The sequence below is a fragment of the Panulirus ornatus genome, chromosome 16 (genome assembly GCF_036320965.1).
Source record: "Panulirus ornatus isolate Po-2019 chromosome 16, ASM3632096v1, whole genome shotgun sequence".
NCBI classification, from domain to species: domain Eukaryota; kingdom Metazoa; phylum Arthropoda; class Malacostraca; order Decapoda; family Palinuridae; genus Panulirus; species Panulirus ornatus.
In genome coordinates this window covers 30,580,030-30,601,492 of record NC_092239.1, presented here as the reverse complement: position 1 = coordinate 30,601,492, position 21,463 = coordinate 30,580,030, and the positions used below count along the sequence as shown (strand labels likewise).

General features: G+C 40.8%; 1 protein-coding gene across 3 annotated transcripts in view; it reads right to left on the bottom strand.

Moving 5' to 3' along the window:
- The window catches only part of LOC139754204 (zwei Ig domain protein zig-8-like), a 377,483-nt gene that overhangs the window by 169,633 nt on the left and 186,387 nt on the right, over window positions 1–21,463 (bottom strand). For 2 of the 3 annotated variants that reach the window (XM_071671440.1, XM_071671439.1), the window contains one exon: window positions 4,115–4,311. In XM_071671440.1, coding sequence (XP_071527541.1) covers window positions 4,115–4,311 — 197 coding nt within the window. Of the gene's footprint in view, window positions 1–4,114; window positions 4,312–11,911; window positions 11,962–21,463 lie in introns of those variants that run through there. The other variant, XM_071671441.1, reaches the window with a different exon arrangement.

Here is a 21,463-nt window from a genome sequence, read left to right as displayed (position 1 = left end):
GCGGCAGAGCCACAGGTACAGATGATGATGGAAGCCGAGATAATGGCACCGTCAACATAAATTATGACTTTACTCCTCTTTCTGCGTCTCCTCCCTCCCTCCCGCCATCACTATCTTACTGTCCTGCCTCCAGCCACACAGGCATCCTGGGACACTATTGGTGTGTATGTTCCAGCAGATAACCTCGTCACAGACCATCAGGTCTGCTCTCTGGATGACCCACGTTTTCCCTTCTCAAGGTCAAGGTGGTAATCCTGGATTATGTAATGTTTGTAGCCAGTGTGTTAAGACACGTACACTCGTGCGACTGTCGTGGCCTACTTGACGCAAGGGTCACTGAGCATAAGAAAACAGCTAGACATGGCCAAGAAAACTTCCTTATTTGTCATCAAGTTAGCAGTAAAGACCATATAGTCTGGGCTGGAGTATTGGTAGTGAAGATGAGACTCTGGGGTGGAGTATTGGTAGTGAAGATGAGACTCTGGGGTGGAGTATTGGTAGTGAAGATGAGACTCTGGGGTGGAGTATTGGTAGTGAAGATGAGACTCTGGGGTGGAATATTGGTAGTGAAGATGAGACTCTGGGGTGGAGTATTGCTAGGTTCAGAGGGCGGTGGACTCTCACCTGCCGCTGCTGCTAAGATTATAACAGTCACACATCTTTACCCATGTGACGGGTCATTTAACTTGACCATGTTATCATGATGTTTAGTCACAATGACAGATAACGTTTCAGAGTAAGTGTGATGACCTTCAGTAAATGCAACATGTTCGTTTATTTATCTTTCTGACTGTTTGTCTGACCGTACACAACGAACGTAATAACAGATGATGTTAACAAGTTCAAGGATGCCGCAGGGATCGATCTTGAACACCAGCTCTACTGTAGTTTTAAGTTCCAAAGGTCAGAAGTCAGGGTTACGAAACATGATATAGATGGGAGAATATGTGGGCCGCGCACCACGCACTCAAGAGTTAGGGAAAGTTGAGAGAGACATTACTGTTGACAGCATTTCAAAATGCAACCATTCAATTACGTATTTCAATACATCGATTCTCAACGCTTTTGCAGTGCCCAATCAAGTCTGGAGTCACACTGCAAGAACTATACAGATGGCAATATTTCAGATGTATTGCTTCACTCTTGTCCGTACTTTCTATATTTTCTATTCAATATTTCTATGCCGTACATTCTCTGTTATCTCTTAAAATTTCGTCAGTTTCGACTCACTTTAAAATTTCTTCGTCTTTCATTTCTTTACTTCGGTTGAGGTGAAACGCAAAGATGACCGAACCCCGATCCATCTTCTTTATTCCTCTGTTCAGTTCAGTTGAAGAGGAACATGAGAGAGGATGGGTGAACGAGAGGCAGCAAGAGTAGGAAAGGAGTGAAACAGAAGAGTGACAGGCGACAGACGGTGCACGGCAGTACGTCGGAAGGTGAGATAACAGGAGACCTGATGGTCTATGACCAGGTTATCTGTACGAGGATTGTAATAGCATCCTAGATTCCTAATTTGTATAGACAAAGATAATATAATAAAGAAGTGATGCACGTAAACAAAGAGAGAGAGATACGAGACGTGAAATAGAGACCCAGGCAAGTCAAGATGGTAAGAAACACAACAGAGGAAATTTGATGAGTCATACTGGTAGTGAACACGGGAAGAACACTATCACTATGTAATGGAAGAAGATGAAGGGATGGACAGTCAGATGGGAGAGGAAGGGGCGAAGAGGAATTGAGAGAGAGAGAGAGAGAGAGAGAGAGAGAGAGAGAGAGAGAGAGAGAGAGAGAGAGAGAGAGAGAGAGAGAGAGAGAGAGAGAGAGAGAGGCAAACTGGTAGTACTAGGTCAGGGAACGGGACAGAGGGGTGGGATAAGCTACAGGTTGGAGGGTCGTACGTGAGGGAGGTGGGTGGCTGAGGACAGCTGGATGTCTTCACCATGTAGGTACACTTGGTTCTCCCTGGTCGTAGGTGACAGCAATTCTATTTACTTAGAAACATAGATGCTTAATGGCAAACGACTATGCCACAAACACACGCATACACACACACACACACACACACACACACACACACAGTCATATTTTCCTTCAATATTCTTGGGAAAAATGATCAATAGGGAGAGCAGGATTGCAAGGAAAATCAGAGGAGAATTTAGCTGGGGAAATGTTTTAGGAGCAGGAGGAACAGGAACCAAATTCAATAAGGGAGGTATAATGGCCTGTGGGGCGAGCACCGTGCTATGGATGAGTCTGGCTGGTCTGTTATTGGCAGTTGGTTTTTGGTCAAAATAGAATTATGGTCTGTGTAGATTGTGGCTTAATAACTCACGCCTTCTAGGAACCTGGTTGATCATGGAGGTAACCCCTTGGTTACGATGTATGGGCGTTGTGTGCTTCATTGTGGCATTGTTCTCGCTAGAGAACGTCTCTAAGATCGCCTATCATTTTCGACATTCCTTCTCCCTTATGTTAAAGATTCTGAAGTTGGTTATCGTAATATAGAGAACTTGAAAAGTCTCGCAACTTGTTCCTGAAGGCAATATTTAGTGAGCGTGTTTCAGTACGGTATATGGAAGAGTACATTGTGATTGGGGACATAACTGAGGCTGATATAATAGTCCGTCACTTAAATCTCTATGACGTCTAGCATGGCTGGGAACTGCATGAGGGAGGTGGTCAGCTAGAACACAGCTGCCCTCGTCACCTTCTTACTGCGGTAGCTGCCAGGAATGGCGTCCCTCTGAGAGACAGATGCAGTATACTGGTTTGTACTAATGTTGCTTATGGCAAGAACATCCAATGACGTATTTTGATATTGAGGCTTTCTATTTCGTGATGTTTTCATGACAAGAATCCCTTTTCTTACGATCTTCAGAGCAAGAAAACCAACTACCTCATGGACTACTGACTGGCAGATCATATATAAATAAGCAAGACGGCCAGATGATTTAGAGGGCTTGAAATATCATCAGAATGATCAGTTGAATGGCAAGTGGAATTCAACTAAAAAATGTAAAGTTGCGAAATTTGGAGATACGAATATCAAACGTAACAATATAATGCTACGAAATTCGAAATTCACAATAAATGAAGTGAAGGATCTTGTAGTTATTAGCAGCAACATCTGCAGGTTATAGCAGCAACATCTGCAGGTTATAGCAGCAACATCTGCAGGTTATAGCAGCAACATCTGCAGGTTATAGCAGCAACATCTGCAGGTTATAGCAGCAACATCTGCAGGTTATAGCAGCAACATCTGCAGGTTATAGCAGCAACATCTGCAGGTTATAGCAGCAACATCTGCAGGTTATAGCAGCAATATCTGCAGGTTATAGCAGCAACATCTGCAGGTTATAGCAGCAACATCTGCAGGTTATAGCAGCAACAGGATTATGGTAAGTTTTAGTGACAGGAACATCGACCAAAAAACACCATGAACAATATCGACTCTTTCCAGCACGTTAGTAAGACCACATCTTGAATTTATTTTCCGTTCCCAAACCCCGAACTACAAGGACAGAAATAACTTGAACAAGCACAAAAAAGGTCTATAAAACCAATTCCATCCATAGGATATATACCGTATGATGAGAAGCTGAGTTGAGTGGGGATCGTGTGGGGAGTTAGCACAAGTTTCTAAAGTTCTGAATAAATTCAACAACGTAAATTATGAAAACCTTTTTATAAAAATATGACAATAGTGTTGCTTGAACTAAAGAAATAACCTGAAAGCTACAATATGTAATACAACCTGGGAAACAAAATTCCTTCTCAATAGAACCGGTGAACAAGGGAACAAGATATAGCCAAGGTTGTAACTGCAAACATTATAAAGTCATCAAAAACCAGTTGAACAAATATTTCATCATTCTGAATACTTACTAGATGAAAAGTATGACAAAACCATATAAATACATATATACCAATATGTATTCTTTCAGCCTAGACTCGATATGTAAACCCTCTTCTTTAATGAAACTTACAAGATATAGTGTGATAAGGAACAGTTTAGTATAGAATGTACCAGGATAGTGTAGATTTCAACTAATAAGAGAGAGAGAGACAGACCATCACAGGTGCAAGAACAGATCAGTCTTCCACTTACCGTTTCGTCCCCCAGGAAGTGAGTGTAGCACTTTATGGTGGCGGTGCCGCCCACCTGGGCGACCACCTCCGTGTTGTTCTGCTGCTCCGGCGTCATAGGCTCCAGGTTGGCATCTCTGGCGGCGCCGTCCACCAGGTCCCTTCTTCTGTGTTTACTGTGTGACATATCACCTCCGTTGTGGCGTCGTCCACTCACACCTGTCGAACCAACAAGGCTCACATTAATTATTCAATACTGTTCACTCGAAATCGCTCAGATTCAGGTCTCTTTCATGCCATAAACCTTGGCTGTAAATGGCAATGAAAATACGAAACATTTCATAACAGTTTTGGCAGAAACATAAAGGAAACATTTACTTGGTAGTTGAATTTATAGATGTGGCGTTCTCATTAAGTCTGGGTGTTTAGAATATGGAAATGTTAGGGTTAGGGGAGGATGGTGAGCGAGAAATGTTAATATTACGGAGGAGGGTGATAACTTGAATGAGAAGGGTGTGAGGTTGTGTGAGGCTGTGTGAGGTTGATGACTAAAATCATCTAATAAGATAAACAGCATCGGAATGTTGCTGTAAGTTGACCAACTAACCTACATGTCCTGAGATTGTCAGGCATGCTATCATCGCGCACTTCACTCCGTCTATGTACACAGTCGGTATCACAATGACAGGCAGTAAAGTTGTCATCACAGTGACAGGAAGCGAAGGTTAAGGATGTCATGCCATCGAGTAGGAGAGAATTGGTGGAAGAAGGGCATCAAAATCCTTGTCCTTTGCCAATTCAGAGTATTCAGATAATTTGTTAACCCCAGGATTGAGGGCAATATTAATGTTAACTGTATATATCATAGTGAGATTACTGATCATGGGATCACTTCAGCAGAGGATCCAATTACATGCCTTGGTGATCAAGATCAGGCCAAAGGTCAGGTCATCGTGCCTAGGGTGCACATCGCCGTCCTCAAGGATCAACACAACATCTGGACACGAGAAAATCCTCCCACAATTACTGTCAGCTTTGTAGCTCACGATGACAGGAAGAACACAGAGTCATCTTGTCGATTCTCATCAAAATCCTTTTCAACCACTAATGACACATTCATCAAAATGTGACCTAGTTTTGAATACCGAAAAACGTGAATGAAAAATTATCCATTTTTTCAGTGTAAGTTTAAACGACGCACACAGCTAGGGTTAGGTTAGGTTCCCAGCACAGTCAGGTGGTGATGTGGGAATGGAGACCTGAAGACCCGAGAGATATGCCAAGTATTATGATTCACATCATTATCATGTCGTCGTGTGTGTGTGTGTGTGTGTGTCTGTGAGAATCTATTTTACATGGACCGAAGACACACACATGCAAGAATATCTTGTCTTTTTACAACTCAAAATATTACCGCGAAGTAACATTTGACTCCGTTTATGCGTGATGACGTGATCGTTCGTTCGTGATAATGTGACCATTTGTTCGTGATGCGACTTTTAAATAGTAATATTCTGCAGCAACCCTGGTGCAGTGTGCCAGTACAAGAGTTTGTTGGTAAATACATACATGAATGACACACTAGAGTACACCGCTCAGCTGATGGTGGTGACGGTAAGGCAAGTAGTATGTCTAGTGGAGCATAACAAACTGGAGCGATTATTATTACAGGTTTTCATGATCGTGTCTGGCCACAATCCTGCGTGATAGATGTGCTTTGCTCAACCGGTCATCAGCTGCCAAGTGAAACCAACACAAAGCTGTGGCTATCGATTTTGCTCGTAATGCGTTGTTACCTTTACCGTCTTCTTCAACATACCTTTAGTTTCCTCTCGAATGTGCCACAGACTTCAGTACTGCACTAGGTAGGAGACAGCTACTTAGTTTCCGTCTGTATGGTGTATAAGGTGGAATACGCCATGCAATCTCTCAAGACTGAAGACAACCTTGTAAGACAGCAGACTCAAGTGTTCAAGAATTACATGAAACCTTATACGTTAACAGACGTAACCTTTTAGGTCAACAGACGTAAATTTTTAGATCAACAGACCTAACCTTTTAGGTCAACAGACGTAACCTTTTAAGACATACGCAATTTCTTATGCGAAAGATGTAGCTATTTAAGAAGGTAAACCAGACCTCTTAAGAAAGTAAACGTAACTTTAAGAATTAGTTATACGGGTCAAACTTTTTCTCCCCATGTTGGTATTATCATCATTGCTTTCTCATGACATCATTTTGTTGTATACCTTACTGCCTCCTAAGCTGCCTGTAGCGAAGATGGCAGGCTGTCTCACCTGCAACACAGGTCAGTGATGCTTTTTCACAGTTCCATCACCTTACTGGTAACATTTGGCCACTTTGAGTAGAGAAATCACAACTGACACTAATTCATGGAAGCACAAAGCATTTGATTCAGTTCATTCTTGGGTCAAACCAGGTGAGAGGTCCGTGGAACACAACAGCAGCAACACGTGACCCGGGCGCTGCCAGCGGAACGACTATACAATAAGATAATGATCCTTATGGTCCTCATACGTAGGTAAGGAGAGGCTTAATATTTCATTATATAAAAACTATAAGTAGTCCCATACAACAACATACAATAACTAGTTCCATACAACAACAAACAATAAGTAGTTCCATACAACAACATACAACAAGTAGTCCTCTTTAACAATATACAATAAATAGTCCCATATAACAACACATAAGTAGTCCCATGTAACAACATGCAACAAGTAGTCCCATGTAACAACATGCAACAAGTAGTCCCATGTAACAACAAGCAACAAGTAGTCCCATGTAACAACAAGCCACAAGTAGTCCCATGTAACAACATGCAACAAGAAGTCCCATGTAACAACACACAAGTAGTCCCATGTAACAACATGCAACAAGTAGTCCCATGTAACAACAAGCAACAAGTAGTCCCATGTAACAACAAGCAACAAGTAGTCCCATGTAACAACATGCAACAAGTAGTCCCATGTAACAACAAGCAACAAGTAGTCCCATGTAACAACATGCAACAAGAAGTCCCATGTAACAACACACAAGTAGTCCCATGTAACAACATGCAACAAGTAGTCCCATGTAACAACATGCAACAAGTAGTACCATGTAACAACAAGCAACAAGTAGTCCCATGTAACAACATGCAACAAGAAGTCCCATGTAACAACACACAAGTAGTCCCATGTAACAACATGCAACAAGTAGTCACATGTAACAACAAGCAACAAGTAGTCCCATGTAACAACATGCAACAAGTAGTCCCATGTAACAACACACAAGTAGTCCCATGTAACAACTTGCAACAAGTAGTCCCATGTAACAACACATAAGTAGTCCCATGTAACAACATGCAACAAGTAGTCCCATGTAACAACAAGCAACAAGTAGTCCCATGTAACAACAAGCAACAAGTAGTCCCATGTAACAACATGCAACAAGTAGTCCCATGTAACAACAAGCAACAAGTAGTCCCATGTAACAACATGCAACAAGTAGTCCCATGTAACAACACACAAGTAGTCCCATGTAACAACATGCAACAAGTAGTCCCATGTAACAACAAGCAACAAGTAGTCCCATGTAACAACAAGCAACAAGTAGTCCCATGTAACAACAAGCAACAAGTAGTCCCATGTAACAACAAGCAACAAGTAGTCCCATCTAACAACATGCAACAAGTAGTCCCATGTAACAACATATAGTAACAGACATTTGATATGAGATGTGCCAGAAATAATTTATGAGTTTATCTTAAAATATTATGCAAAAATGTGATTTTTGTGATGTAGTATGAATAATGTATAGTCATGGTACATTTAGTAGGTTCATATTATGGTATACCTCACTACATACATAATGTCCCATTTGATTATACGTATTATACATCATCACATATATAATGGCACGTTTGGTTATACATATCATACCTTACTACATACATAATGCCACATTTGATTATACATAAAACTTTATGTATCATGTACCATAAGTGAATATTACGTGTGATGTATTAAATGTCACATTAACAGGGTAATCTTATACACACACACACACACACACACACACACACACACATATATATATATATATATATATATATATATATATATATATATATATATATATATATATATATATATATATATATATATATATATATATATATATATATATATATATATATATATATATATATATATATATATATATATATATATATGTGTGTGTGTGTGTGTGTGTGCTGGAAATGAGATGTTTGAGGACAATGTGTGGTGTGAGGTGGTTTGATCGAGTAAGTAACGTAAGGGTAAGAGAGATGTGTGGAAGTAAAAAGAGCGTGGTTGAGAGAGCAGAAGGGGGTGTTTTGAAATGGTTTGGGCACATGGAGAGAATGAGTGAGGAAAGATTGACCAAGAGGATATATGTGTCGGAGGTGGAGGGAACGAGGAGAAGAGGGAGACCAAATTGGAGGTGGAAAGATGGAGTGAAAAAGATTTTGTGTGATCGGGGCCTGAACATGCAGGAGGGCGAAAGGAGGGCAAGGAATAGAGTGAATTGGAGCGATGTGGTATACCGGGGTTGACGTGCTGTCAGTGGATTGAATCAGGGCATGTGAAGCGTCTGGGGTAAACCATGGAAAGCTGTGTAGGTATGTATATTTGCGTGTGTGGACGTATGTATATACATGTGTATGGGGGTGGGTTGGGCCATTTCTTTCGTCTGTTTCCTTGCGCTACCTCGCAAACGCGGGAGACAGCGACAAAAATATAATATATATATATATATATATATATATATATATATATATATATATATATATATATATATATATTTTTTTTTTATAATACTCGGTCTTTCTGCCTGTAAATTACAGTTGATAATTAGAGTAAGTATTGTGGCGGTTGAATGAGATGAGAGGACATATAGGGAGGCAGCGTGAGTTGCCTGGGTCATGGGAGGTAGGGAGGGAATCCTCCTGAACCTGGGGTCATAACACTACGACAACGACCACCTCGCCTGGCTGGGAACCACACGGCGGGTCTCATGGTCGTAGTCAGTCTTATCTACACTCTCACTAGACGGAATCTTCCATACTCAGGCTTGTGAATTTTTGTCTCTTAGCTGTAATGGTGTACAGCTGGCAGGTTATAATGGTGTACAGCTGGCAGGTTATAATGGTGTACAGCTGGCAGGTTATAATGGTGTACAGCTGGCAGGTTATAATGGTGTACAGCTGGCAGGTTATAATGGTGTACAGCTGGCAGGTTATAATGGTGTACAGCTGGCAGGTTATAATGGTGTACAGCTGGCAGGTTATAAGCCTCGTTTGCTGTTGCATGTTTCTTTTTGTGCATACGTGTGTGTGTGTGTGTGTGTGTGTGTGTGTGTGTGTGTGTGTGTCACATTTGTTCTCTTAAATCTTTTATCTTTTCTCAAACGACTTGCCACATACTGGTGTGGACTGTCAGGCTCAGAGGCAGTTTCCCGTTCACAGGTGACCACCGCGCGCGCGCGCGCCACTAACCAACCACACTCATGCAGGTCACGTCTCCTGCCTACCTTCCTGGCTCCGGATACTGGCGGTAATCTACCCTTAATATCTTAAGAGGCTTGGAACCATGCTACTTACTGTCTCTTTATTCCTGATTAATTAATCTCCTCCCCAGGAAGGTCTTTGTTACCTGCCCAGCGGGGTATCACACGCAAGGAAATCCCTTCACACTACTGATGATCAGATGAGCTCATACCCTACAGTTTCTCAAACTGTTAGTAGCTTTAATCTCACAAAACCACATATGTATACAGGGCTCTACAATGCTCTCTCTGTATGAGACTGTCAGGATTAACCTCACAAAACCACATATGTATACAGGGCTCTACAATGCTCTCTCTGTATGAAACTGTTAGGTTTAACCTCACAAAACCACATATGTATACAGGGCTCTACAATTCTCCCTCTGTATGAAACTGTTAGGTTTAACCTCACAAAACCACATATGTATACAGGGCTCTACAATGCTCTCTCAGTATGAAACTGTTAGGTTTAACCTCACAAAACCACATATGTATACAGGGCTCTACAATGCTCTCTCTGTATGAAACTGTTAGGTTTAACCTCACAAAACCACATATGAATACAGGGCTCTACAATGCTCTCTCTGTATGAAACTGTTAGGTTTAACCTCACAAAACCACATATGAATACAGGGCTCTACAATGCTCTCTCAGTATGAAACGATCCGTTTCATCATTCCCAGAAACGTCTCCACTTTCGTGACCACATACAATGACAGTTTCATTACACTCGTTTGAACAGAAAAGGTCATTCACGAAATCGCACATCCTTTTGCCAATTACTGCTGGCGAGTCAAGGAATGTTTTTTGGTGATGAAAAACCGTAAGCTCTGGTGTAAACAGCAAATTCTAGTCTGTGTCCAGCGCTGAAAACATTAGTGTCAGGTGAGGGATCTGGTTTTCTACAGAATAAGAAGTTTTTCAAAATTTCAAAAAGGGTCTCTTTGCGGCCACATAAATTGTTGCGTAACCTACATCTACTCACAGACATTACTAGAACTTCTCAAGACTTGAGAGAAAATGAAATAGTGATGTCATCAGCAAGGGGAGTGAACATGGCTTGTTGGAAAAAACTGTGATTGTCATACCTACTCTAGAAAATGAAGAAAAACAACAGGGGCCAGGGAGGCTGTCCATACTCATTCTGCCTGACATTTGACGAAGCTTGGATTACACAAGACTAGATACTAATTCATGTTAAACCTAACCTTGTTCTTAACATACATAATACAAGGTATTTTGTATATGAATATCACATCACTTTAACGTGGAACCTGCTGCTTCAAGACTGCACTACAATCAGAAGCAGGGAAATGTTGAACTCTTTTAAGTGAGAAATTCTTCGGCAAGACTTCGTCAACTAACGATGATATATCTCCGTTGAAAGTGACCGGCAGTCCATCCACAAGCAGGCAGAATCCAACAACACACACACATACACACACACACACACACACACACACACACACATATATATATATATATATATATATATATATATATATATATATATATATATATATATATATATATGTAAGAATGAAGGTGAAAAGACTCTACTCGATTGTTGATGATGATCAAGTAAGATTACCATGGGGGCCTTATCATAAGCCATGGTTTAAGTAAAACCCCTTAATGAGAACATTAATGACCCAACTAAGCCAATAGACTCCCAAGCATACTATGACCACTCGCTTTCCTGTAGGCTAAGGAGAGGCCGCGAATATTCTTACATTTGGTATCTAACAACAGCGGTAGAAATAAAGTGGCATGCATCCTAATACTAATTTGCAAGTGTCAGGGAAATTTATCTAATGCATTTAAACACTTCAAAACAAGCAATACACTGTAATTCCTGCCGCACAGCATAACACTGACTACCGGCTCCGCTTAGTCTCTGGTGGTTAAAGTTCACTTAATGCAGCATCAGCTGGTTACACATGACCTTCCAGTCTGGTTGGTCTGTATGTGGAGGGAGATCCGGGCGTGCGGCAGTCCTCGCCAAGCAACGTCCACGTCCCCCACATGCAGCTTACGTCCTTGGTGCAGATCATTGTTTCCGTCCACACTGATAAAATTCTCTGAGGCCCACCCTGGCGCGCGGCCCCTAATGTTGTTCTACACCTACTGCTGTTCTACCCCTACTGTAGTTCGACCCTTACAGAGGGATGAGCCTTGTATACTTTTTACAAAGACATCTTGTGTAACAGAGCTAAGTACTGCTTACCGGAATTCCTGGTAGATATTAGCGTTATTCCTCCCGGGTTGTGCAAACTATCTCACTGTGGTTGGATACTAACTGACCCTCGTCTCTGTTCTGGGCACTGTAGGATGCCATATGTTGCAATACCAAGGCAATTATTTCAGTTTCATTGGTTAGTTACTCCACTAACTCGCTCTTTCACTCTTCCACACTCGATACATTTTCATTATGATATCAATTGTCATTTTCATTATTCTTAAAATCTAAGGTTTTATTCACTATCAACTAAACAATTCTACAATAATATGCTTAATCGGTACTCTCTAGACATTGGCCATACTGAGAAAGGCCGAATGTTCACACAACACACACAAACACACGCAATAATATATATATATATATATATATATATATATATATATATATATATATATATATATATATATTTTTTTTTTTTTTTTTTTCCAAAAGAAGGAACAGAGAAGGGGGCCAGGTGAGGATATTCCCTCTAAGGCCCAGTCCTCTGTTCATAACGCTACCTCGCTAATGCGGGAAATGGCGAATAGAACGAAAGGAAGAAAAGATATATATATATATATATATATATATATATATATATATATATATATATATATATATATATATATATACTTAATCGTTGTTTCCCGCAAAACACAGGAAAATGAAAAACGATAAGTACCAAAGTTTCATTTTCCTGTTTTTCATATCCTCGAATATATATATATATATATATATATATATATATATATATATATATATATATATATATCATACAAACCTCCAACAGCCAGGATCGAACCCGAGGCCCCTGTGCAACAGGCGGGAACAATACCGCAAGGCTATGATCAACAGTGGTAAGACTAATAGCAAGGACGTAAACATTATTTTGCTCGGGTGTGTCGTGATCTAAGGTTACATCATCATTACTGGAGGAAAGAGAAGATCGGTCCCTTGCACGTGGCGACAATTCAGTCAATAAGAAAGATATGTTTACTCACACAAAGTCACTGTTATAACGTAAAATATGTTATGATTTTGGCCCATTAAATCAGATTACATTTCAAAAAATGTAAATGGAAACTCAACTATCTTTGTGCAGTTGATACTCTCGCTTTCTCAGCAGTAATAACTTGAGCTTCAATATCCAACACGTATGAAAGAGAAAAGATGTTGATAACAGCGGTGGTATTATTCTCCTTTTGAAAATAGGATTTTCCGAGTTCATATTATTCCTACATATTTGTATCTCTCCGTATGTATGTCTGTATCCACGTATGTATATGTAAGAAATGCCTATTTGTATGTACATATAAATGTATCTAATATCAATGTACTGTTAGATAGATAGACATATTTTCTTACAGTGAAAGCTCCTCTTCGAGATGAGTCATTTCATGAAAGGTTAAGTAGGAGTAAAGAGACGGGGAGGTGATGAGAAAAGGAGAACAGTCAACGAAGTGGGAGAACCTGCCTTTTGCAGTCAGGTGGTAGATGTTAGAAAAGAATGAGAAGATAAACAGTTCGAATTTTCAGCGGCGTAAGGAAGAAACAGACATGACAACGGCCCACTCTCTCTAGTTGCCAACAGCCTCACAGTAATCATCCGACACAGTGGTTTGCCGAGTGTTATGTGCTCTGGCTTACGATGGGGGACACAAGCTTATGCTTCTCAGGAAGAGAAACAGGAGAAGGTAGAGAGATCCAGCAGCGCCATGGATCAAATTCTGAGGTACTGTTGGGTGAGTTGATGTGTCACATTACTTTTACCCGAGACGGCTATGACTTGGGCAGGTTCTGAGTGTGCCTTGCTGGTCATTATAGAAACAAATATACAAGTCGATAGATAGAAAGATGGACCGACCGAAGCAAAATTGAAAATACACACACACACACACACACACACACACATATATATATATATATATATATATATATATATATATATATATATATATATATATATATATATATATATATATATAGTGCGTCTGTGTGTGTGTGTGTGTGTGTGTGTGTGTATCCAGGCCATTGCAAGCATGAGTGTGCGTCTGCTTGGTTGATTGACTTGCTGTGACAGGAGCTTTGTGGTCGTCCCTTTGGTCTCCTTCACTCTGGGTTAGAGCCTGAGAGCCAGTCTCTCACAGGCAACCCAGATAATCGATTCCTTATATATTTCAGATATTTTCATTAAACGTAACTATCAAAGCTGAAATCTAAACTAAAGTAATACGCGAATTTCAAGAAAGCATATATCAAAAGTTATATTTTTCTGATACATTTGTTGTTGAAATGAATAAACATAAAAGAGTAGAGAGGCGCACGGGAGGTACTTGTTATGATCATTACATAATGCACTGTTTTTGGTGAACAAAATATGGATGGCGTCAGCACGAGGTCAACATGCTAAATCCACGATACACAAATCGAGTTTCTTCTACACAATAAGGACAAATTATCTGATGATTAAAAAACTTATGCAGCCAAAGAACACACGTATGCATGGCTCAGTTACTGATAAGAAAACTGTTTTATGTTTTTCAGAAAAGATTCTTTTTTTGAGAAGTGTATTGCTGTCTGCATAGTGCTGAGAGGACATACGTACAGCTTGGAAATCTTCAACTTTGTTGCCCTTCAGTTAACGCTGTGGATTCATTCAGATATCATCTTAAACCAGCGTTGAATCAAAACTTGTTAACAACTTCAACAATAAAATGAAGACCACATTTGCTGTAGACTGTGCTACATTCACCTTTTTCACGAAGGTAAACAAGCAGAAAGTCAGTCTAGCATCACTGTATGTGTTTGCAGTTGCTTATCGCTCATTGTGAACACATTTCAAAATTATTCCAAATACCAGCATTATCTGGGATTACCGCTTAACTTGTTCATCGATTGTGAGAAATATATGATTTTGGAGCACATGAATCTATTCAGTATGTACAGATTGGCTATGATCTCACTCCATGTATTTCATACGTCATCATAAAAGCAAACGCAAATACAATAACAGTACACTAAGTTACAGGTTTTCCTCCTCCTTGTTAACAGTTAACCTTCATGTTAATGACCAAGAGTTGAAACACGTGTTTCTCATCTATAACAGAAGAGTCTGTCAGTATCAAGAGTTTAAGTGTCGAGATATTAATTCTAAAAAACAAAAGATCGTTAGACGAACAATATTAGCAATATATATATATATATATATATATATATATATCGGTGCCTCGTGTCGTCGTAGCTGCCTTTAAAGGCTCAGATTTGGACGGGATATCTCAGTGGGGCAGACGTGACCCGGTTAGGTTTGACGCCTCGAGGACCCAATTTCTTCCTGTTTCTCTTCCTGAAGTTTCTTTCGGTTTTCCCATCTTTTGTGGCTCTATGGGTCTGCCATGTGATACAGTAAATATATTTAGTATTACCATGGCATGTGATCTATCATGGAAGGAAGCACCACATTTGCTTCTAGTAAACCGTGAGACATGCTGAAAATCACAGAAGATTTTTCTTTTTTGAGCAGATCATTTGATTGTTCTGGGGTTTATTTACCTTTGTTTGCAATGCTGTTGTCATAGCTGCAGCATTTTCAGCATTTCACGCCTCTTTGTCAGGGTCGAGTGAAGAGCATCCACATCCATCATGCATGAGTGTGTGTTACAGTGTTTGTTATTCTGTATCAAATCCTACCAAGAAAACTAACGCATAATATAATCATTAAGAAATCTTACTATTTTGTGAGTATTAACCTCATAGATCTAATTTCAGAATCAAACGGAAAAATGTGTTCCATTGTTATGGGCACAAAGTAAAAGTGAGTCCCAAATCCAGTCCAATAAGTTGATTTTGCAAGACAAAGAGCAGCAAACAGTCTTACGAAAACGAAATGAAAGTTAAGTAATAAGGCTTTCACTAAGGCAGCGGGTGCAGGACCCAGTCATGAAACAGGGATTCCTCGAAGGGTATGTTTAGTTATGAGTCATTAAGTAACTACAGACAAATTCGTCCTTCTGGTTCTTTCCATTACAGGTCATTCCCTCAGGAACCACCTAAATGGTAGGATCAGCCTCTACAAAGTGAGACACTTGCCCATAATGCTGACTATAGTGGTCATGAGCCTGGCAGATTATGTCTCACAAGTCTGACATTTTTACTTCAGATCTGAGAGTCATTCTAGTAATACTCCATTATGCTGCACAAATTAATTGCACTCTGTGACGTTCGTCGAATGAAACTGCATTTAGAGTTCATGTCCTGCATCAGTGATCCAAAACCAAAATGTCAGTTTCAAGAAGGTACACGTTCAAGTTGTTCTGGTCACACTCCACCAAGTACATAAACCAGATCAATGCTTCTGTAAGTTTGATACACGCCTACCCACTCCTGTGTTCCAGGTTCCAGTGTTGTGGAGTACATCTTCATGATGAATAATACTAATTCTTCAGCGTCATCTCCAAAATAGATGTGGGCAGTAACATCCAGTACCTCGAAATGCTTCCATTCAGCCATTATTAGCCTAAGAGACTTATAGGCTCATGAACTTTAACTCAACATTCATAATCTGAAGAACTTCTGTAAAATTCATGGAAACACTTGAAAAGTTTAGTCAGTTGCCCCGAATAATGTGTACCATGAGGCGTAATGTTGTGAGGGTAAGGGCACGGGTTCGCCTCATCAATGAGGTGACTCTGAGTAAGGTACAATTGAAATACAGATCTGCTGTCGTACTTTTGAGTATGTTAAGCTACCTTAGATTAGTCCTATTATCAATTGAATATCACATTTTCCCTATCCTTTAAAGCTTCTCACTTTTGGGGTTAAATGAATAAACTTGCCCTAATCTAAGGCAACTTAATTTGATCCCGGTAACAAGACCACAAAAGTTTCCTGAAATTTGACTCAAGTTTTCTCTGTCTCAGTATCAGGTTATTTGAAAGATTCTCAGTAAGTAATAAAATTCTCACTGGTGTCTCACGATTAACTCAGCTGATCACTGGTCTGAGGACAACAAAGCACTTCACAAGCAAACTGTACTGGAAATTAGCATGAAGTATACAACGGTGTTACGTTCAAGTATCAGGTCAGGTGTTAACTTTTAAGAGGGAATTCCGCGTTCTGTGGACAATGAGAGCAAAGCAGACTCCATGGCATCTACAGATGAATCAGCTTGGCTAGGGTGCTGCAACACACACACACACACACACACACACACACACACACACACACACACACACACATACACACACACACACAGTTGCATGCAGCTCCTGAGCTGTCGTATGACCACTCATATCTTCACTGCAGCTTTAAAGTACTTGTTAGTCAGTCAACAGACATCACACACATCACCATAGGATACTCACATGTCAGGGTGGACGTATAATGTTCATCATTTAATTGAATAAGAACTTGCCTAAGTCTCAGCACAGAAAAGGTGATATTTTAGCCCTCTGAGCAAGATGGTCCTACCCTTGTGCAGAACGATACAGGCCTTCAGCCTGACCATTACAGAATAAGGTATAGACAAGACTTTCGTACCTAAGAGTCGTATTGTCGTGCTCAAGAGGTTAGGGTTCGACAGGTAGGATCCGAGCTCTTACTGTAGTGACTGTCCTCTTACCAACAAGTTCTCTGTGCAAACCTCTTCTATTCAGCTGTAAAGTGAACCCTTCACCAGCAGTGACTGCTCTGTATTGAAGGGGAAGCTCAGATGCATGTTACTAAACATGTGGCTTGCCTCTAATGCAGATACGGTGACACATGAGTGATATTTTCTTGTGCTGGGATTATCTTCTTTGCTCGTAATTCTTTATACTTTTAATCATGAATTACTTAAGTTAGTTAATATGTTTTTCATATCTCCTCTTTCACACAAGAACAATTTTCTAATTCTTTGTAGTTCTATTAACTTAACTCAGCCTTTGTGTTAGTATTCTATTAATAATTTTTCGTATATATGATGAAGTAGGTTCACTGAAGTAGACAAATCTCAGAATTAACAAAAATGAAAGTAGACAATAATAAAAAAGGAGTATTCAGTACGAGTAGATTCCTTCCCCAGAGCCAGTATAACTGCCTGGTCTTATATCCTCAAAGGCGATATCGTTAATTTACCAAAGCGGCAGAGTTAGCAGCACGCAGATGATGGTCTCAAGGAGCCCGAACGACATTAAGAACAAGTAATTATCATTTTTACCGCCAGAATCACCCAAATCTCCAGATCCATTTACCTAATTAAGTAATTATCACTTTATGACCAAACTTATCTGCAAGAGGCTAGAATTATCCATCACTTAAATGCAGCATCTCCAGCTTCCTCCATCTTCACTCCACCTCCACTCTGTCATCTCCACTGACTCCGCATCTCTACAATATTATGTTTCTCCAACAACATCTCCACACCTGCTCCAACGGGATATTTCTCCCCACCTCCATACTTCCTTCAATAGGATGTTTCTTCATGAACGTCTCTACACCTCCAACATGAAGTTTCTCCACCAACATTTCTACACCACATTCAACAGAATATTTGTCCACCAACATCACGTCTAACATGATCTTTATTCCACCAACAACCACGAACAGGATTTTCTCCACCAACATCACCACCAGTAAGAGGTTTCTCCACCAACACCACCACCAGTAAGAGGTTTGTCCATCATCACCACCACCAGTAAGAGATTTCTCCACCAACATCACCACCAGTAAGAGGTTTCTTCACCAACATCACCACCAGTAAGAGGTTTCTCCACCAACATCATCACCAGTAAGAGGTTTCTCCACCAACACCACCACCAGTAAGAGGTTTGTCCACCATCACCACCACCAGTAAGAGGTTTCTCCACCATCACCACCTGTAAGAGATTTCTCCACCAACATCACCACCAGTAAGAGGTTTCTCCACCAACATCACCACCTGTAAGAGATTTCTCCACCAACATCACCACCTGTAAGAGATTTCTCCACCAACATCACCACCTGTAAGAGATTTCTCCACCAACATCACCACCTGTAAGAGATTTCTCCACCAACATCACCACCTGTAAGAGATTTCTCCACCAACATCACCACCTGTAAGAGATTTCTCCACCAACATCACCACCTGTAAGAGATTTCTCCACCAACATCACCACCTGTAAGAGATTTCTCCACCAACATCACCACCTGTAAGAGATTTCTCCACCAACATCACCACCTGTAAGAGATTTCTCCTCCAACATCACCACCTGTAAGAGATTTCTCCACCAACATCACCACCTGTAAGAGATTTCTCCACCAACATCACCACCTGTAAGAGATTTCTCCACCAACATCACCACCTGTAAGAGATTTCTCCACCAACATCACCACCTGTAAGAGATTTCTCCACCAACATCACGTATTCTGGATCTTGAAACACACGGATCCTGTGTGTCGGCCTGAGAGAGCCGGGTGTCGTGACCTTGAGAATAATGAAACATTGCATCCGGGACGACCCTCTGGTCTCTCGTGCTGACCCACGGCTCATGCTACAGTGTCCTGCAGTGCACCAGGAGTCACGGCTCATGCTACCGTGTCCTGCAGTGCACCAGGAGTCACGGCTCATGCTACCGTGTCCTGCAGTGCACCAGGAGTCACGGCTCATGCTACCGTGTCCTGCAGTGCACCAGGAGTCACGGCTCATGCTACCGTGTCCTGCAGTGCACCAGGAGTCACGGCTCATGCTGCCGTGTCCTGCAGTGCACCAGGAGTCACGGCTCATGCTGCCGTGTCCTGCAGTGCACCAGGAGTCACGGCTCGTGCCGTCTGAGGAGGTAACGACGGGTTAGAGGAGGAGCAGTGTCCCCACCGGGAGCTTTGCTGGGATGAGTGAGGGAGGAGGCGGAGCATGCTCAGCTACCAGATCAGTGGGGGAGTATGACGGGTGGTGGTGAGGAAACAAGCAAGGTGCCAAGATCACAGGTTGAGGCTCTTGTTAACACAAACCAAAATTTGTTTTACTTTCTGATGCACTTACAACAGTAAGGCTGGAGCGAGTATATGTTGTGACTGAGCTTACACGAGAGGTAAAATGTATCCCACGTCGAAAATAATTCTGCAGAAAATCTTATGGTGCAATTAGTTTGACTTCGCGGAGTTATGTATCAATCATGCGTGTGTGGATTAAAGGTAACGTTTGAAAATTTCTCATTTGCATTGTGACTTTTTGGAGAAAAAAAGTTGAATAAAAGAGGCGAGTTAGATTTTTTTGAGAGAAAACAGTGGAGATAAATCGTTCCATTCTAGAGGTAATGGTGTAAGTGGTGAGACTCCTGAAGGATGAGAAGTAGATCTCGTGGAGTCCATCCCAATAAGCCCAAACGTAGTGTCAGATGGTGCGGGATTTGGCTGGCTAGCGACTGAGAACAAATGGCTGAGGACGAGTTGCAGAGGCCAGGCGATGATCGGAGGATTGTGGAGGTGGAGGGAGTAATGGCGTAAAGGCTCGAGAGTGGTGAGGGAAACGTCAGTAATATTTGTACGTGAAATATTATACGACACTGATCATTTGAAAACTGTGATGAAAAGAAAATCATAACTCACAACAACGTATGGTGTTCTTGTATACAAAATATTGAAGGTGGATAATGCCTATATTTTCATAATAATTCTGGCCTTCTTGTTGTTACAGTGTAGGCAAATGGACTAAGAGTATCTTCAAAGCTTCATTATTTCTGATCACATATATAGCATGCAGAGCGAGCTCGTTTCTGTGCAGGAGCACCCATCCGTGCAATAGATAATAAAAAATATGCTTTCAACCTTCCAGTTTTACATTGCTTACACAGAGCTGTCACATTCATACTCTACATGTCTGCGATGCCTTCCCTTATATATCTGAATCATTTGCATCTACCTACAGATTGGAATTATTCAGATCACCTAATATATATTCCCTGGCGATCTGGTAAATTTGTCCACAGGAATAAGCAATGTGTAAAAACAGCGACCTATTTTTTACTTTCCATTACTCCTAAGATAAACAAACTGAAGCAAAAATAAAACCTTTCATGCACATCACACCTCCCCAGTAGAAACCTATCATGCACATCACACCTCCCCAGTAGAAACCTATGATGCACATCACACCTCCCCAGTAGAAACCTATCATGCACATCACACCTCCCCAGTAGAAACCTATCATGCACATCACACCTCCCCAGTAGAAACAAAATGTTAGGGTTGTCTTTATCAAATGTTGCTCGTCATATATGTTTGAATATCCAGAACTTCATCTGACAACGAAATATAGAATCTGGAAACGAATCTTTGTACGCTTTGTCACGCACCAAACACATCTCAGATCTAGATGAAGTCCCACTTTGCGAACCATCTGATAATCTTATAATATCTCTACCATTCTTGGAGTAGTCTTCTATTTTTCCATTTCTTTTGCTTTCATTTTTCATTCCATACCTGGTTTCGATGTCTATTTCCCTTTGACTAATTTTTGGCACAAGAAAAAATAACCTTTAATGATCAAGTTGAGACCAGCGTGAGATGCGTGACATGCCGACGACAAGGTGCGCTCGCTGACCAGCA